Source organism: Electrophorus electricus, chromosome 13 (genome assembly GCF_013358815.1).
Source record: "Electrophorus electricus isolate fEleEle1 chromosome 13, fEleEle1.pri, whole genome shotgun sequence".
NCBI lineage: Eukaryota > Metazoa > Chordata > Actinopteri > Gymnotiformes > Gymnotidae > Electrophorus > Electrophorus electricus.
The window spans coordinates 11,930,183-11,950,582 of record NC_049547.1 but is presented as its reverse complement, the minus strand read 5'-3'; the positions used below and the strand labels follow the sequence as shown (position 1 = coordinate 11,950,582).

The window sequence follows — 20,400 nt, the reverse complement described above, 5'->3', positions numbered from 1 at the left end:
ACTTGTACAGTTGTGGCAAGCCAACATATGGAATGAAATATCATGCAAAATGATATTTCCTAGTAACAAGAGAGAAACAGTGAACCTTAATGTTGTATATTGATTTAGTAGGTTTTGACTTGTAGGCCTTGTGGGCCTCTTGTGCCCATGGGCCCAATGACCTATACTTGTAGCTATATTTAGGGTCCAAGCACTTCAGCACCCAGTTGTTTTTGTTAGGCTTTTGCTTCTTTTTTCTAAATGAATTGTGCATACCAAACCGTAAAGGCCTACAGACATGAAATTTGGTCAATAGGTAGAAAAACCCCCCTGCTACACGAGTGCACAACACAGCCCTACTAGGTTATAGGTGGGACTATGGCATACACAGTGCGTTTAACTGCTACACTGTATGTCATACAGGACAAAATTATTTTTGGAGTGACTACTAGTCTTCCACTGTACAAAAAAAAGCACAACTATTAAGCTCTGCCCACTTAGATTTATGTAAACTAATCTAGGTTTTCACCAACCCTAACGCAAATATGGTATCCAGAGACTCAGAGGAGTCAGATTTTCAACACTGCGTAGTTTTCAGATGCCAATCAAAAACAGGAGTGGAGTTTCCACTGCAAATACTGAACATATACACCAGTTCAAGTTCAAGAGGTTTTATTGTCATTTCAGCTATATACAAGTACACAACAAAAACGAGACAATGTTCCTCCAGGACTATGGTGCAACATAAAAACACAGTGCAACAGACAACATGCTACACAAGTACAAACAGTCCAATATAGTGCAAAATGTCATTAAATAAACATTAAATAAACAATATAAATATAGGACAGGACAAATACAAAATACAAAATGAGTACAGTGCAATTTAGTACAGTACACAGTACTGGGCATATGTAAAGCGAGTTGTGCATAGCAATCAGTGACATGCTACCCTGAACAGAGCAGTCACCGGTAGCAGCCAGAACAGTTCAGAGTACAGTGCTGGTTTAGTACAGTACTCTAGCAGCAAGTAGGATAATGTGCAAGACTGCAACAGGAGTGCATAGTTTATTTGTGTAGGTTTGACTTCAGCACTAGTCCAATGCAAAACAATGTGTGAGTGTGTGTATAGATATGTATGTATGTATGTATGTTTGTACATATGTGTGTGTGTCTGTCTATAAGCATGTATAGAAGTGACCATTTTGGAATATGAATTGGAATTGGAGTTAGCCAGAGTTCAGGAGTCTAATGGCTTCTGGGAAGAACTCATGAAGCATGAACAGAATGACACCAAACTACAGGTACATCAAGAGGTATGTACCTCAAGGGGGTCTGGTGCACCTGCATTACTAGAGGGCACTATAAAATAGAGGAAACTGACCCATACATCAAGATCGTCAGATTAATGGTGCACAACTTGTAGGTGCGTCTGCCACAGTGCCTAAAAGTATTACGCCATATGTGCAAAATGGCAGACCATCAGTCAATCAGATTTCAGCACACATATGACAGACTTAGCATTGGTCAATCCACACCAAACTTGAATGGTATGTGCACGAATTTCAGTATGTGCTCTAAGACATACTGAAGTTTTATGGGAATTGGCCAATTGGGGTGCTATTCCAGAAAATCAAGTATATCTTCTATTTTCACTTTGGAACATAAAGCTGGATCCCGTGATTCATTTAGGAGCCCTAACAACTTGCAATTACAAGTGCTTTACAAAAACCTTTTTTTTTTTTTTGCATTCATTGTGTAGAATTGGCACTTTTCAAACTAGGATTTTCCTTCATTCACATCAACCAAGCTATTATCAAAATCAAGTCTGAAATAACTATTATCAAAACATGTTGATATTTTGACTTTATATAGCTGCAATATATTGATAAAATGGGTACCAGAATCACTTTTCTAAGTCATATCGCTGAAACTCTAGGATACGTTGCTTGATTTTGAACAAAATAGACAGGTATATTCAAATTAACATTGTGCAGAAAACTGCAATGTTTGAGCCAAATTGGTCACTGGGAGGCTCTACAGTGCACATTAACCTATTTTGCATATTATCACAGACCTTGTGTTTTCATAACTTAACTGGGCAGAAGTTAAGAAAAGTAGGACACAAACACAGAATTTTACAGACAGAAATTGAATGACAATATGATGTTGCCTGCAAATTTTGAGCCAGTTAGAACATTGGGAAACCCTACAGCATTAATTGAACTACTAAGCATATCATTCTTGTGTAGACAAAATATATGGACAAAAGTCAGAAATAGTAGTACATATCAACACAGAAATTGACCGACATATGATATTACTCTATGATATTGACTACCAAGTTTGAGACAGAGCCACTATTTGGAGGCTGTACACTGCACAATTACCTATTTTGCATATTATCACAGGCCTTGTGTTTTCATACCAAAATGGGCATAAGTCCATAAAATAAGGTTGCATCAATACAGAAATTTACAGACATACATGTTGTGACAGAATGATATTGCATCCAAAGTTTGATGCAGATATGCCCAATAAAATAACTGATAATAAAAATAACTGACTAATCAGTATAAAAGTTGTCACATTTATGTCACACTTGTTACCTCTTCAGGGTACTGCAACTCGGCTTAACCTTTTGCACACAGACAATTTAGTTCTTGGTTTTTTTTGACAAGAGCGGGACTAATTTAAACTGTATAGCTCAACCTAGAGCAGACTTCAAATATTTGTTCACAAAAACTTGCTGAAGCCCTCCACTAAGTCTGACTGTATGAATTAAAATCATTCAGTGGAACAGTTACTGGAATTTAATACCATACCATATAGAACAGCACAGTACACATGGCTACCTAAGTGTATTTGTAGTCACATTATAATCAATGCAGGCTGTTAGAGCAGCTCTATACAATTCTTATCTTCTATACCATTCCCAAAATATGATGTAAAATGCCCAATTAGCCTAAACCACTTGCACATTCCCTTTCACTTTTCCCCATCACAACTAAACAGTTGTAAGAGTTACTGGAATTTAATGCCATACATTAACACTAATTGCAAGGCATGTACTACTTGCAGCATTGTGCAACACAACACTAGTGCAGCACTGAGCATTTCTTAAATTTTTACATTTACAACATTTGGCAGACATTCTTATCCAGAATGACAAAAGTGCTTTGTCATTTACCTACAGAATACATCCAATACAGTAGGTTAGAGTCCAAGATACCAATGAACTAGAATGCTGCTGAAATACAGGGATGAAATACAGTGCTGATGCCTAGAAGTGCAAAATACATAATCTCAGACAACAATCAGCGCAATAAACAATAAGTAGTACTAAAGTTTGTTAGTCAACAAAGGAGCAGTCAGAATCCATGCCTACAATAAGTACTAGAGTTTCAGTTAGTCAACATAGGAGCAGGGTTAGTGGTCATTCAAATATTCCACAAATAGATGGGTCTTCAGTCTCCATTTGAAGACTGCAAGGGACTCTGTTGTCCGGACAGCTAGCGGGAGTTCATTCCACCATCTAGGAACCAGGACAGTGAATAGTCTTGATGCTTGCCCTCCATGAGACTTGAAGCATGGTATTTCAAACTGAGCAGTACTTTAGTACTTATTCCAGTCCAAATGAATCTTTACACACTTGTCCACAACATCAATTTGAAGCTGTCAACTACGTTTGCATGATATTAGTCAATATGATTCAAAGTATCAGTTAATGGAATTTAATGTCAAATTATAAGAGCAATTGCAAAGCCTGTTGGGTTGTGTTCCAACTGAGGAACAGCATGAATATTTATTATAGACAAGAGTACAACCATATTTCCATTTAATCAGGGCAGACTATTGTCTATAAGATGTAAAAAAAAAAATTAAAAGTAAAAAAATAATAACTAAAAAAAACATTAGTGGTTCTTAAATACATTGAGAGAAGGGACATAACAACATAAGCTGTTCTGCAGACTGAGTGATCTTCAAATAACTAGATCACACCATGCAAGGTGGCTACTATTGGTGGCTGGTGAAACATATTCTAGGTGGAACTGTTTGTGACATACTCAGTCAGTTTAAGCAACCATCCCAATACAACATAACGCAAACTACTAGTGCCTGTGAAATAGCCAGTAATTATTTAATTGGTATTAAAAATCAAGAGACTCACAATAAGTGACAATTATCATTAGTTGCAGCTCTAAAGTGTTGCGATAGAAGGTACAGTATGCATCATTAGATTAGACCAAGTCTTGTTCAGAAACATATACATGAATGTGACCAACACGTTTTGTTCTATTTAAGTAGACAAACAAAATCACGTTGGTAGATCACACCTGCTAAATGCCATACATCTAGATGTAAATACAGGGGGGGGAACTATAGTTGACAGAGAAATACTGAAAACATATTAGGATTAAGCACGCAAAACAATAAACAGCTGTTTTTGTTTGCTCTGGGTCTTTGCCCTACTTAGTTCTTGCATGTTTAAGATACATGTCAACAAGTGTGCATATAACAAATTACAAGCATGGCAATGGATTTAGTGATCACTTTGTGATTAGTAGATTGTGGGAATATTCCTATCTCTTGCCCAAGGTCACTGACTAGACACTTTTACTTTTCGTTATATTTACCCTGAAATTATGCGACCAATTTGCCAGACCGGTTAGCTAGCTAGATATCCGCTGCCTAGATAAACTTTTTTTTAATTGCATTGCTGCACGCCATGAGTCAGTTCAGCTGCTGCATTATTTCTGTTGCTTGTAGTTTATAACCATTTTTTTCAGCCTATCATTGATATCGCACCACACATTCAGAATAATGCACTTTATGACAAAACAGAGTACATATAGATATGTGAGCCAGAAAATGATACCTTGCGAGTTAGTTTCGTAAATGTCATTCGAGTCCCACGACGGAATTCACGCCTGATCACTGTTCATTATGTCGATCTACTGTCCAGTTGTGTAGGTTAGCTTACTAAGTAAAGGGGCGGGACTCCATGATCATCTTTAGGGATTTCACCAACCTTACTGCACTTGACAGTTTGTGGCGAAACGTACAAAAAGATTCTAAAATGTAATGAAAGGAACGGAGCAAAAGTATGCATTTTATATCGCACATGTACACTCTTAAATAACTCTTAAAAGTACAATTTGTTCAAAGTAACGAGTAAATTTACCCACCTCTGACCTCCATTAAAACTCACTAGTTAGGCAGCTAAGGTAGTGAACGCTGTCGAGCTGTTCGCGTGAACCACCAAAATAGCTACGCAAAAAAAAACTCAGTCAACGTTAGCCAAAAGTTAACCCTTGCGCAAACTTAGGTTTCACTAGCTTAGTTCGTTGGTACTTTAAATTAAAAACTACAACATACACACTTTGACTAGCTAGCTAGCCAGCCATCTTAGCAAGCTACTCAACATAGTTTTTCCACCAAAGTTCTCTCAAATGTTTTTTGGAGAAAGGATCTTATTGAATTTGAGGGCGCCCCAAATGCTGTGTCTCGAGTAACCACATCATAACCTAAAAACGTCCAATGTCCCTACTCCACGACTAACTGATTTGGATTGGGGCGATAAAAATGAAGCGCCCTTACCTATCAGATTCGAGGACGCCGATTGGCTAAATTTATGTTACTATGTGCATATCTTGTGTCAGCAACGGTTAGCAATGGCCTGTGCTGGGTAATATTTCTATCTCCCCAGACGACAGAGGGAATGAACCAGGATGTTAATTTCCCCCAGTATATTTTCTATGTTACATTTTAGCACACTCATACTTAAAAGAAGTAGTTATTGATTATTTAAAAAATGTTTATTTTAAAAATAGAAACTAATTAACAATATCCACCAGGTCGGGCGGCGATCCCAATTGGCCAGCCACCACTGGTCACCACACAGTATCATTAACCTACTTACTTGTTAATTCTTTACAAAATGTTTGGTGTTTAGAAAGAAAGTAACATTCTTTAAATTAGAAGACCTTCAATTTGATGTCAGCTTAATTATGCCACACACTCTTCATATTGAGCTGCAGTCTCTAGATGGGCATAAATGAATACATTATTCTAAAATACGAAAGCATCTCATTCAAATTTCCAGTATACTGGCAAAATCATCTAAACGATGACACTACAGACCATGCTGTGGCTTGGCCATAAGGTAGAACAAGGTATCCAGAGTGTCCTGAGCTCATGCTAAATGCCATTTTTACTCATCATCCTCTTTAATCTGTATCATATTATATTCATTGAGTAGATCTAATTTAGTGAAGTACATGCCCCCTCAGCTGTTTGAAGGTGGCAGGGACCAGCTATGGAGTGTAGGCATTCTTCACTAATAGGGCATTTAAGTAGTCTGCATGGTTTTGGCCCACTGTCCTTCCTTTTTTTAACCAAGTACATGTTATCTGAGGCAGGGAAAGTGGGGGGCAGATGTAACCCTGACCCAAAGCCTCCTATATATAATGCTGCATGACCTGCTCCTCCTCCTGAGAGAACAGATAAACCCAGCTGCATAGGCTCCTCAGGGACTGCTACCCCTCTCGAATGGGGTGTTGACAACCTTGGGGTGGTGACCTCTAGCAAAGGGAGCAATGTTTCTCTTCGAGGAAGCTGTTGTATGTGAAAGCAAGATGTTTGATCTCATTTAAGAAAAAACAGTGTTCATGGACACCTTTATGTAGGGTCTACGTGGGAAGCTGCAGGTAAAGTTGCCTGAGTGCTGGTTCCATCGCAAAGAGGCAGCTAGTGCCTCTATAACATACTCTGCCACTGAATGGGAACCCTGCTGTAGATGTAGCGGGGAGTGACCACAAACTCTACCCCATCGCAGATGGTGGAATGATGCTTTCCGCAATCTTATGAAGTCGGGGTAGTCATCCGGTAGCAGAAAGGATGGGCCACCAGAGAAAATATCCCAAGCTTTGGCCCTCCTCTTGAGCTGAGAAATTATAAAAGCCAATTTAGCTTGTCAAGGTAGGCAGCACTGGTAAGCAAAGCAGAGTTTGCACTGAACCACAAACCCCTCGCAAACACCCACCAGCCTCAGGGGTAGTGATATGACAATACACCTTCAGCCACCAAGCACTCACAATGCACTCACAAGCCTGGGCAGCCAAACTCACGGAGAGACTTTCTATGCGATATACCTTGAGTCATTTGTCATCTTTATCTGTTTGCACTTTATTCTGCATTTTTCTTGTGCAGCCTGAGAATGAAGAATATTAAATAAATATTCTGCTAAATCTCAAAAAACATATTTTGCTTAGTCTTTAATTGCTTTTGTGTTGAAACCTGATACAGAATTGATACAGAAGGGATAAAATGACTACTTTTCTTTAGGAAGCAAATCAGTTACTGATAAACTGGATCAAGATCATAAATTCTAAGTGAACATAATTTTCCTGAGGTGCCTAAGACTTTTAAATGGTACTACATATACAGTAAAATGTTGCATGTTGTTTTTAAAATAGACTGCATTCTGTTATGGTTCATAGATAACCATCATTTTTGTCAAAATATGAATTGCTTATTATGCTAAAGCTAATGACACTCTTTTGTCCCAACAGCCGTCCAGACACTTCAATGCTGGGGTTCATCAACCCACTAAAATCAATCCGCCATCTTCTCTTCAAAAAATACAAATGGTTGGTCATCAAAATTGTTGTGACTCTGCTCACACTTCTCATGCTGGCCCTGTTCTTCTACAGTATGCCTGGCTATTTGGCCAAGAAAATTATTGGAGTCTAAGGAAGAAAATTATACTTTATTTTTAATTCTGTATCTAGTGAGATGCTGTGTTGAAAATATGTATTTCAGTTTAAAATACAGAGAAAAAAAGCTTATATAAAATTGATGCAGTCAGAATGTCTTGAGTTCCCTCTGTATGGCTTAAAACTTTAAAGTTTGACACTTCATATTTGGCCTGTGTAATGTCTTCAAATTAATCATCTTTCTGAAGCCCTGAGTATACTAAGTGAATTGATCATAGCTCTCTGAACGAACATTATATCTTGATTTTGCAAAATAAACATTTGTATAACTTCTATTCTTATTCTTAAATACAACATTAAACCTTGCTGGATTTCTCAGAAGCTAAAAGCCTTGGTGTATTTTAGTTTGTTTTTCGTTAGGTTTCTGTGGGTGTTACACCATAGAAAACGTCATAGAGATTTTAAATAAAGGTGATGGTATATCAAAAACAAACTCTAAAAATCGCGTTAAAACTACATCCTTCGAGCCGGATTCGAACCAGCGACCTAAGGATATCCGTACAACCTCTACAGTCCTCCGCTCTACCAACTGAGCTATCGAAGGTCATGTATAGACGCCTAGAAATAGCGAATAAATATGCATAAACTACAAACTAAATATTCGATCTTAGTGACGTAGCCAAAATAATTTAAAAAGTAAAAGTAAATATACAATTTATTCGACTGTTTTATGTCTTAAAAGTGATTGTTCATATAAAGTGTGCTGCAAAAAAATTCCCAAAAAACTGCAAATGTATTTTTAAAAATTGCTTATATTCTAATTGTTTTTGGTTGATGCATGCTTTTAGCTACACGTCAGTTTTCCTCCAAAATAAAACGTGGTAATCTCTAATATTTTAAGTGACTGCAAACTGATCGAAAGGCCCCTTCACTAAAACGCTTTTGAAAATCTATTATTGGGAAATTTGCCCAACTATTATTGGGCGAGTGTGTGCATTCCTTCATTAAATGCAAATTAAGAAGTGGTAAATAAATTGTGGTTTCTCCACTATAAATGAAAGAAATTTAAAAAAGGCAATGTTTGAGAGGCTTGTTAAAATGTTTTATTAGTTACAATTCCCAACAGCACTTTCATCATAATTCTTTTACTATGAGATCGCAATGTTATGGTATTGAGCCAAGCTCATTAGCTCACAGTAGTTCAGTATGTCACTACAGTTTTTGCTCAGTTACAGATTGATTAGGCAAGTTACCTTTTCTTGGTTAAGCCACAGTTAGATTTTTAACATCACAAACTCAGATGCCAAATACAACAATTCCTCCCCCCGTGTATCAAAACAGCAGAACAGCAAATATAAATAATTTAAATGTTAAAACCATTTAAAGACTTCAATTACATTGGAACCACTTTCTTCAGTATTTTGGAGATTAACTCTAAGAAACTTGCTCAAGAGACACTTCTGCTAGTATTCTTGTTTCCAAGACATAGTGGGAACCAGGGACATCTCCAGCCTGTTCAGTACATCCACTCTCCATATGCTTACCACACCCAGTGCCCATTAAAAGACATTACATGCTATGACCTATAAATGGTATGGGACAGTGGCAAAGGTTTCAATTCAATTGGGGGCGGGGGCACTACTACCACCCCCCAACCTAACATTCTGAGAGTAGTGAGAGCAGGAATTATTGACCCCCCACCTCAGCCCATGGCCCCCCAGACTACACCTATGGTATGGGACAAAGTTTCTCTGGGCAATGTAGTTGCTGACATTACTGTAGGATGCTGCATATACAGGAGATACAGATGGGTGGAAACATCCAAAGGTGAGTGTTCTATATCCATGAGGAAAATACAGATGTTTCTCTCTGTACCTGAAATTCAGTGTGCAATATAAAATGGCGGTTGAGCTTTTTAAACATTTTACATTGTTTTCAATACTGTTATTTAACAAATTCAGGAAGCATGCAACAACATACTGTGTTTAATTCAGGGAACAGCTCCTGAACTGCTATGTCAAGCAAGATATATGTCAACTGTAAGGAAATTTGAAAAAGCTCTAATTATCATCATGTTTGTATTATGAATATTCACAGCCAAGTTAATGTTTTCCGACTTGCCTGCTTGTTGAGAACTGGCTGCTGAAGTCCATCAAACAGAAGCTGTATTCCCTCATACTTACTCTCTTCTCCAATGCATTTCCCAAGAAGATCTAGTGCAAAATTTGAAACAACTATAATTCAGTGCACTTTTTTAAAGAAATCTAAAAATGGTGATTCGTTATTGTGGTTATAACTTTAAAGAGTTAAAGATCTCCAGTTCCTGATTCAGCTCACTGGTTAATTTCATGTTCTTCAATATAAAAACAATTCTAACTAAAATGTAACAACTTCAATTTCTGTTGTTACATTTACAGTTTCAAAACCATCTGCTGCTTAACCTGGAATGTAATTCTTCATTTCTTCAAAGGTTTTTTGGCTCTTTTTGTTTGTCTTCAAAAGATCGTGGCTCACTGTTCTCACAAAAAACAGCATCTAGAAATGTGAAAATACTGTCAACAGCAATATTATTACAATATATAAACCTTTAGTGGCAAGAAGAAAAAAAAAAACTATAGTGAATACTGCCACACCAGAATACATAAAGCTGATAATGGCATTTCTTTGTGTTTAGCAAGGTTTACCTCTGAGCAAAGTGATGAGGGAAACCACACGATGCTCCTGAAATACCTGGTCCAGTTTGTTTTGCAGGTAGTAGTCAGCGTAAGCCTCCAGTGTATTCTTGAACAGGATGCGCCCACTCATTAGGAGATGATGCAACCAATCAGGCATATGAAACACCACTCGACCTGTCAAAATTGTAGAAGGTTAACTTTTTAAAAAATTATTTTAATCACATTTTCATTCACTTGTACACTGCCTGGCCAAAGAAAGGTCACCATCTGGATTTAACTAAGCAAATAGGTAAGAGCCTCCCATTGGATAATTACTGCATGGGTGATTGTGTTTCAGGTGGCAACAAGTTATTTAACCCAAACTAATGCAGTGAGTAGCTTCTCATTTGTTTAACAACCATGTCAAAAGACACATCCTGTGGTCATGGAAAATATGTTAATCTGTTTCAGAAGGGTCAAATTATTGGCATGCATCAAGCCGAGAAAACATCTAAGGAGATTGCTGAAACTACTAAAATCGGGTTAAGAACTGTCCAACGCATTATTAAAAAGTGGAAGGACAGTGGGGAAACATTATCTTTGAGGAAGGAGTGTGGTCGTAAAAAAAAAATCTTGAATGATCATGATCAGCGATCACTTAAACGTGTGGTGAAATCAAATCGCAGAAAAACAGTAGAACTCAGCATTTCTACACGCACAATGCAAAGGGAACTCAAGGGATTGGGACTAAACAGCTGTGTAGTAGCTGTTAAGAAAACCTCTCGTCAGTGAGGATAACCGGCAAAAACAGCTTCAATTTGCTAGGGAGCATAAAGATTAGACTCTGGAGCAATGGAAGAAGGTCATGTGTTCTGATAAGTCCAGATATACCCTGTTCCAGGCTGATGGGCGCATCAGGGTAAGAAGAGAGGCAGCTGAAGTGATGCACCCATCATGCCTAGTGCCTACCGTACAAGCCTGTGGGGGCAGTGCTATGATCTGAGATTACTGCAGTTGGTCAGGTCTAGGTTCAGCAACATTATGTGCCCAAAGAATGAGGTCAACTGACTACCTGAATATACTGAATGACCAGGTTATTCCAGCAATGGATTCTTCCTCCCTGATGGCATGGGCATATTCCAAGATAAACAATGCCAGGATTCAGCGAGCTCAAATTGTTAAAGAGTGGTTCAGGGAGCATGAGACATCATTTTCACACATGGATTGACCACCCACAGAGTCCAGACCTGAACCCCATTGAGAATCTTTGGGATGTGCTGGAGAAGACTTTGCGCAGTGGTCTAAATCTCCCATCATCAATACAAGATCTTGGGAAAAATTAATGCAACTCTGGACAGAAATAAATGTTGTGACATTGCAGAAGCTTGTGGATGCCACAGCGAATACGTGCCATAATCAAACCTAAAGGCTGTCCAATGAAATATTAGCATGAGACCTTTTTTGGCCAGGCAGTATATATTCTAATGCTAAAATTCTAAGGTAAAATGAATTATTCTAGACAGGCAGAATAATTTACGGAGATAAAAAGAGAACTGTGTGACTGTTATAAAAATGACTTGCCTACAAACATTAAGTAGTCATAAACTCCTTCCACAGTGATCATCTCCATGAAATAATTCTGGTTGTGCCTCTTCTCCGTGACCTCAGAGCGGTTTGCGTTGTTTTTGTAAAGCTCATTGAAAAGCTAAAAAATATGAAGGACAATCCAAGACACTGAATTAGACAGTATTCTGATATAAACAGAGAACATTTGATATTATTCTGCAGTCTACAGAGACTGGCCTTTTTGTTGTTCTCAGACGTGGGGCTGAGAATAGTCAACTCTGGACGGCTGGGTTTAGGCTTTGGGGACTCGCAGGAGTTGAAGAAGGCCTGGATGAACGTCTCCAGGTGCTGCCCTTTCTGAATGTAACAAAGCGGATGCAAGTAAATAGCAGAAAATACCACACAAGTAAATATCTGGAACAAACCCTGGCATTCTACCAAATTAGAATTTCACACACTATTGCAGGAGTTCATGAAAAAGAACTAACCTCCTTGATCAATTTGCTAGGCACAGACTTGATTATTTTCCCTGTGAGGGGGCCAAAAAAGTTGGGGGATAACGTGAGGGTAATGAAAGAGTAAAGTCAGTAGATTCTTTCCATCAAAATTTACTAAGTTTTAAAAGTACTTTTATTTACAAAAAGCAGAAACTGTTAGCACCAATGGCATCATGCAATACCAAGATTGACATCAGGCAACATCTTGTCATGGAACTGGGACTCCATGCTGTGAGGGGACAGGAAGTCTGCCAGCAGCTGACTGTTGCTGAGCTCTGGGTGCTGCAAGAGTTTCTGGGTAATACCCATACATGGAATACATGCACATTTAGGGTTATTATTTATAGGCTATTATGCTTACAAAGAAACACTAGTTCAAGTGCATTTTTATCATGTTCACCTGTAGATATTCTTGAAATTCCTCACGTTTGGATGTTAAAAACTCATAGTTTTTGGGTCCAATTATCCTCTTGGAAGGAAGTTGTGCATCAGGGAATGAGCCTGTATCAAGATAGAATTTTTAAAGATGTAACTAGAGAGAAATCAGTTCATAAATCACTATGCTGATATCATCTGAGAACAAAAGGAAGCACCAAACTGCAAATCTCAAATTCTATCCATTCTCTAGGAGTGGAGTTGGACATACCATGAAACTCTGTGAGTTTAGATTCAAGCACATAAAACTCAAGGTATCTTCGGTACACAGACCAATGTTCCGTTTCATGACCCACTAAAAAACAAATGAAAAATTAATAAATAGATTTTAAAAATCTCACTGTCCAGTACACATCACTGTCACATTACTAGTAACATTTAGTAATTTTTATTAGTATTATTTAACTAACATAATTCATTATTAAACATTTGTGATTGAACTTCTCACTCAAATGCATCACCTGCCCTCCTGTCATTCCGCTCCACATCTATGCAATACACTGGAATCCTCTCTTTTTTCACATCATCATCAAATAAGTCAACATAGGGGATGGTGATGCACCCAGGCGGCCAGGTTGCGAGGGGTGCTTGGAGTACTGACAACCTCCATTGGGGAGTCATCCTCCATAACCATGATTGCCCTCCTCTACCTAGGCGAACAAATAGTGGAGTAGTATCAGTTGAAAACATTTGAATGTCTCATGTTACTTTTTGCTTAGGTTCATATGTCACTGTCCTGATTGAAATTTGAAGAAACATGACAAATGACATCAACATAAATGGTAGTAGGATGGCAGGTATAGCTGGTATAAGTTCACCAGTCACACCATTTTAACAAATGTCAGTGTAACTGCTGGCTTAAGGGTGATTCACTACCAAATAAGAGCCAAGCTAGAGGATGGCTAACAATGTGTATACCATAACAGTAGAATTAAAAAGTGTTCTCTAAAAGTGGTTGCTATGTGTATATTAAATTTGGGCAAATAATATGTTCAATATGAAGCAAATGCATGCATTGATGTAACTGGTTAGCTGTACATACACAATGAATATACTGGCCTGAAGGAACATGTTTTTCTTTTTGAATCACTAATGTTTCAACAAAACTTATAGCTTTACAAGACTAAATTATAAATCAATCAATCAATCAAGAATTTTTTTAATGTTCCCATGAGTAAGACTGAGCTCCAGCTGGATCACCGAGACTACACACATGCCACGTTTTCAGGCCTCATATCAACAGTCAGCGGAACAAAGAGAGTCTGTGCTGCTAAACAACATTCACACACTCTTTTTAGAAGGCAACCCATGGGGCCTGAAATTCCCACTGCAGCCATAATCATGCAATAAACTGATCCGAGTGACCTTTCTTAAACGTTTCATTCAAGCCTGCTCAAATGAGCTAGGGTTACTTACCATATCATCCTCTCCTTCTGCAGGTCCACAAGAGGGCAGCATGGCCCCTTCCATGGTTGTGCTCTTGAAAACCCCTTTAATCTTACTGCCAATGCGGCTAATCCCAAATGATTCTCCTCGCTTGGATGTGTTCCTGAACTCAACATATCCACACAAATCACAAAAAACATACAGAGATGGCTTGGTTATAATGTCTAAGGGAGACATTATTCATGCAACTGCACATGCATTTGTAAAGGTAGGTAAACACATTGTTTTGGGAGAGGCAGTAATGTTTAGCTCGGACATTTTTAACAAACAAAAAGAGCATTCAATGCATATTGCATTATTGAACTTAAAATCATCCTCCAGATGGCGATGATCTATATGAATAGCAATATGCCACAAAATCTGTGATATATTGAAAGACACACACGCATACACATGCACATCTGCATATTATGCATATGGAATATAAATATATAAAAAAAATATGAAGCTTAAAAAAAGGTTTAAATCTGTACAGGCAGACATTTTCCTCTGTTTAAATACAATAACACTGCAGGGTGAAACCGCCTTAAAAAATACAAGTCCATCACCCCTCTCCAAAGCCAATTCAGTTAAGCATCAATATCTCTCTCTCTCTTTCTTTTTTTTTTGAGGTACCCACACACACACAAATAGGGACAGCAGGTATTGCAAGACCCCATGTGAGGGGTCAACAGAGGGGGCGAGTGCACTTGCAATGGACCCCAACTTACTTCAGCGCTACGGTGCGCCAGGCATTAGAGCCAGATGGGAAGGTAACATGGGGCGAAACATGGGGTGAGACAGATGCGGGCGAGGAGCCAGGGGAGACGGATGGAGTCTCAAGGCTACAGTCCCACTCTGAAGAGCTACCTCCCAGGGACCAATGGAGCATCAAAGGATGGACACAGACACAAAGCACAGTCCATGGCATGAGAAAGAGACAGAGAGGATTAGCGTAGGGGGCCAGTGTCGCTGCGCAAATGTGCTGCAGAAAGAGCCAGAAGTTGTTCTTGGTGTCAGATTTCAGTAAAAGCTTCTGACGCATGTTCTGCCAATTACATTGACTAAACAATAGTATACAGCAGTTAAGGACCAAGCCCCACACTGTGTACCTCCTACCTTTTTTCCATCTCAAGGAAGACAATTTTCCATGTTGCTGAATGAGTCAGTTACCAAAATTGGTGCATGATGGAACAGTGTGCACACAATGAGACATTAGGATAGTTTTAAAATACAGCAGAGATTTGGCTCCAGAAGCAAAATTATTTCAGCTGGCAAAAATGTCTCACTAAATTGTGTCACACTGAAGGAGCTTTTATAGCTAAAACACACAAATCCTCAACAGTTGCTGTCAAGGCTGTGACATTCATAGCGCCCTCTGCAGGCAAAAAATAAAAATAAAAATCAGCTTTCATTTTCCTCTGCATTCCAGCAAGTATCTGAGGTGCAGCATGCCAATGGCGTACTCACCGGATGTCATCCAAACTCACGCTATTTCTGAAATAATGGGCACAAGGAATTATAACGGGCCTCTGCAACATCTAAACCCCATAAGTAAAAACACTACATGACACTAAGTTTGGCTGCAAAGGAAAGAAATGTGAACATCTACATTACTACACAGTCAAATTTGAAAAACAAATGCACTAAAAGATTTTTAAACCTTGGAGCACAACAAAACAAGAATGCCCAGCCAGTGCATCGAGTTGGGTCCAAACACAGGCTTATGACAATAGAAATTAACAGCGAAGCCAAAATGACAGGTACGTGTACATAATTCTAGCTGTGCGATGTGATTTAACTGATTTAACTTGAATGCTTTACACACTGCAGACAACCCACCTGCTAAGTCTGGAGTTCCTGATTGGGGATTCTGCCCCTCTCAACAGCTGCCTAAAATACTGAAACAAACAAAAATGCACAGAATAAACAATCATCCCAGACAAGTAGGTCCTTGACGTTCAGTACTATAATGCTATAGAAATCTATACATGACTAGACTTTGGGTCTCTTAGAGATTCAGTGGTGGGCTCAGTGATGCTTGGCACAGAACTGATGCCACTCTGCGAAGGTGTTTGTTGCAGGACTCAACCTCCCCTAATTACCTCATCGCTATGGCAGAACATTGGAGTAAAGACATTCTCCAACAGAGAGAGTACGTGCTCATAGGCCTCAAACAGGCAGCGCATAGTCTGCAGTTTCACCACGCCATCATACGGTCCTTCAGCAACTTCAGGGAGAGCACAGACGCAGTCATGCAGAGGAGGAAAACAAAGCCATCACTTTGCTCTTGTTGCCACATGTGTTTGGGATTTTGTTTGCAAGTAAAATCTTTCATACTATTAATGCACCCATTCTGTGGGGTGCCTGTTTAGATAATTATCCTGAAATAAAAGCAACAACTTACTGTTTTTAATTTCCTCCACAATGAAAGGGTCAAAGCGTATTTTGTCAACGCTCTCATCGAGGCAGTATGTTTCATATATTTTTTTTCACCTCCTCATGTAGCATTAGCTTTTCTGTATCAGACAGTTCTGGCACAAGATCTTATCATTGAATTCTTCTGTAATAAAGAGGAAAAAATAGAGTTACAAGGCATAAGATAAGGAAGAACGCAGAATAGATCTTCTGGTTTGTAAATGGTTGGGTTCGTAAAACCGTACCCACAGTGAGGCAGAATTGGAGTACGTGAACAGCCCCCTCTTGTTTCAGGAAGTTCATGAAGCGAAACAGCAGGTCTTGCTGCTCCCGGATCTCCTGAAGTTCTAGTTTTAAAACCTGACCAAGTGATACACTTCTACCATTAATACCAAACATCACCAAACAGGCATGTAACACGTCTTTAGTTCAGAACACTTAAATAACAACAAAACGACAACAATGTAAATATCATAGATCCATGAACAACCAATCAGAATTATTATGGGTTCTTGTATGTTGTGTCAGAAAACATTCAGTGACAATGCTGAAATCTGAAGGTGCTTTACAGAGTTAAGTAAAGGAAATGAGACTTACAGAAGGTTTCCTACTACGCGCATCTGCATACTTTTGCAGGAATGGGACAGGCGTAGAGGCAGGTTCAGTGGCAGCCTCTGGCTATAATGAGACATCATCTACCATCAACACAATATTTATACACAGACATAGGTTGGACAACCCCATTTCTCATTTTCCTGTTGCGCGCTTCACTAGTCTATTTCGTTATGCTTTTGTAATGTTTGTTCATGTATTAAACACATATTATTTTAAGCCTTGATTTTTGGGGCTCTTCTGTGCTCTTGAAATTCAGTATGACTTACAATACCATGCAACATAATAAATCTTACTGGAGAGTTGTCAATGAAAATAAGAAGTAAGTGGTTCACAGTATCCTAAAAGAGAAAAGAAACACTGATTTAAAGTTAGTGGGGCAAATAAATTCAGTCAGAGAAGCAAGGTGCTTGCATTGGGGCACTCACAGGATCAGCCAAGTAATCCATGGAGGGAAGGATAACAGAGCCAGCAAGAACTTCTCTTATCAGAAGAGTAGAGATCTGGGGGAAAAAAAAACAAAAACATGCATGCAAAAAAACAAAAAAAAAACAAAACAGGAAAGGAAAGGGACAGGAAACAGTAAAATAGTACATTTTGTGTGAATAAAAGGCAGCAGGGACATAGCTTTACCTGCAATCAGTTGCTTTTGGAGGCAAGATGTATGGGAACAGCATCTCAGTGAGTTTTCGAAGGCTAGAGCAACTCATCCCTTCTGCTTCGTAAGGCAAAGTGTAGGTCGGGACCATACTCCTCCAAGCGCAGCCTGCTGCAGGTCCTCCGAATTCACTAAACCGAGGGAAACCGTTTGAATGAACTCACCACACTGACCATGCTCTTGACTATGTAGTGTATTTTACTAGTTCATCCAAAAATTGGAGCATTCCCACACCCTTCATTTGTGCAGGATATTTCACATGTAACAAAATACCTTTTTGTCTTGCTTTGGCAATAATTTCAATGTGTTTCATGGCAACTTTAAGCAGCTTTAGTGTTATGAGAGAAGGAATATTTACCTGCAAAGCACAAGACAACAAACAGTGTAACGAACATTTTATCTGATAGAAATTACAGGCTTGTATTGAAATATCCATCAAATTCTTTAAATGAATAAACCTATTTTAATTGAAAATGAAAAGGTACATTACTCTCTGAGCTCGGCGGACCAACACCGCAGTTACAAATCTCAAGGTCAATCTGAGTTCATCCACAAACGCCTCGTCATCTGTAACATCTCTATCACCCGAGGTTCATTGAATTAGGTTTAGAATATCAAATGCCATGTATTAATACGTAGAGTTGAAAGGACCCAATCAACAATGTACCTGTACCATGGGTATACAAAGTTTTCAAGGACCAGTTCAAGAATCTGGGGAAAGAATAGGCTGTTACAATTCAAGGCTATTCCAAGAAACACCTTTTAAACCAACACCAAATTCACAACTTCTCAAACCTCGGAAAGAGATGCGTCAACCTTGGAGTGGACTTTTAAATCCAGCCATGGCTGATAATTTTCAAGAAGCAATGTTGGTCTACCACAAGAGACAATGCAGTCACACTCTACAGTGCAAGTTAGTTATTGACATAAATACAATTACGAAACACTGGCAATTATTCCCATTACCTGTGTCTTTTGCATTTTATTTTCCCGCACACAGCACAACTGTGAGCCAAAGGAAACAGCTCTTGCTGTTCTGGCTGTTGAGACAAAGTAGGTTCTACTGAAACAAACCAGTGCATTGAAGTAAATGTATAGACAAAGCTAATAGGTCGTCATCTGGCTTACCTTTTTCTTCGGCTTTAACGTTATAAGGATATTGGGTAACAATGTCTCTGGCCCTAATGAACAATAGAAGCTAACCATTCCCGCTAAGAATGACCAGAAAATTATGATAACGTGAAGATATCTAGAACACGAGAGGGACCACATAACAAAGGTTAGAAATCAACCACTTTTTTTTTTTTTTTTAAATCTGTAAGACTATTACTGTACAGCGTAAGCTAAAGTAAAACAAAATAACTGATCCGAATCGGCTATTACCTGTTTAATAGAATAGTAGATAGAAGCAGGAGGATAAGTAAAAAGCAAAACACAGGATACTGCCGGCCCATCTCTCTCAAAAGACCCAGTCTCAGCTTCATATTCCTTAAATACACTGTCAATATAGACATTCTTGGAGCCAAGAGAACGAAAACTGAGGCTGCTAGCTAGCCAAGGGAACCGCCTCCCTACAATAATCACAAGTATTTATCTAACACATTTAGCAATAAAAATGAATCCAGACGTGCTCCATGAACCCAAATAAATCAATAAAACGACCGTTAGGTTAATGTACTCAAGTAGGACAATCAGAGCTCGCTAGCTACGCAAGGGTGGGCAGTCCCAGCAGTAGCACCAACATTAGCCGGTTGTTTTGATAATCTCTAAGAGCGCAGCCGAAATCATCACTAGCAGCATTATCATCATCTCGTGACGATGCCCACATTCAACTGTAATTTTAAACCCCTGCCGACACCAACTACCCATCTGCAGTTTACAACGGGTCCGTTTAACGAGATGACCTGGGGTTTGGTCCGAAATCCACGTCACCTCCGGTTCGCGACTCGCAGCGCCCGCCGGAGCTTTGGAGTATTCGTGAAGGGTCCTTAACCATGTGACATACATTAGTGTTGGGTAACGGGATTATCTACTACTCCCCGATACCCTCCGCGAATATCGCTGAATGAGTAACGTAACCTACATTTAAACCACACCTTCCCCCAACACAAATACTGTTACAGTAAACAGGTTTAAGACACAGATAGAAATCAAAAACTTTATTACAAAAATAAGTTACTCACCTCATTTTACAGTATAAAACAATTTATTTGCAGGAATGCAAAAACGTTGTTGGCCACCAACAATAGTTTAAAACTGCTAACATCTTGTCAAAAGGTTGTAATGATACAGCTTCAAGAGTGAGTTAACTGTGTACAAAACCGGTTGAATGGTTCAGTCAACTTGTTTGATATATATGGAATATAAACCAAAGCTGCAGCATCCCTTTTTTCCCCTTCCATGGAACGACCCCATCCAATTTCATCCTGCACAGCCAC

At 38.9% G+C, this 20,400-nt stretch overlaps 1 protein-coding gene, 1 long non-coding RNA gene and 1 other non-coding gene across 3 annotated transcripts; all 3 read right to left on the bottom strand.

The window, feature by feature from the left end:
- Positions 1–3,474: 3,474 nt before the first annotated feature.
- Positions 3,475–5,512, bottom strand: LOC118242358. Its single transcript, XR_004776797.1, has 3 exons — positions 5,169–5,512; positions 4,859–5,054; positions 3,475–3,514 (listed from the first exon to the last, which is right to left on the bottom strand). It is a non-coding gene; the product is annotated as an uncharacterized LOC118242358 (long non-coding RNA).
- A 2,703-nt stretch (positions 5,513–8,215) lies between these two features.
- trnay-gua lies at positions 8,216–8,301 on the bottom strand. The gene is given in 2 exon segments: positions 8,216–8,251; positions 8,265–8,301. It is a non-coding gene; the product is annotated as a tRNA-Tyr (tRNA).
- A 476-nt stretch (positions 8,302–8,777) lies between these two features.
- On the bottom strand, positions 8,778–19,908 carry LOC113572707 (sorting nexin-14). Its single transcript, XM_035532911.1, is given in 35 exon segments — positions 8,778–9,572; positions 9,678–9,734; positions 9,819–9,910; positions 10,139–10,179; positions 10,181–10,232; positions 10,382–10,546; positions 11,933–12,056; positions 12,155–12,274; positions 12,406–12,446; positions 12,597–12,708; positions 12,815–12,915; positions 13,061–13,144; positions 13,311–13,407; positions 13,409–13,495; positions 14,266–14,398; positions 15,745–15,771; positions 16,117–16,175; positions 16,380–16,504; positions 16,682–16,766; positions 16,768–16,814; positions 16,817–16,837; positions 16,938–17,052; positions 17,290–17,370; positions 17,601–17,645; positions 17,733–17,807; positions 17,928–18,005; positions 18,007–18,063; positions 18,065–18,093; positions 18,236–18,320; positions 18,453–18,540; positions 18,630–18,673; positions 18,758–18,836; positions 18,929–19,002; positions 19,091–19,211; positions 19,346–19,908. Coding segments are annotated over 35 exon segments (2,811 nt in total). The 5' UTR covers positions 19,477–19,908; the 3' UTR covers positions 8,778–9,533.
- Between the last annotated feature and the right edge of the window lie 492 nt (positions 19,909–20,400).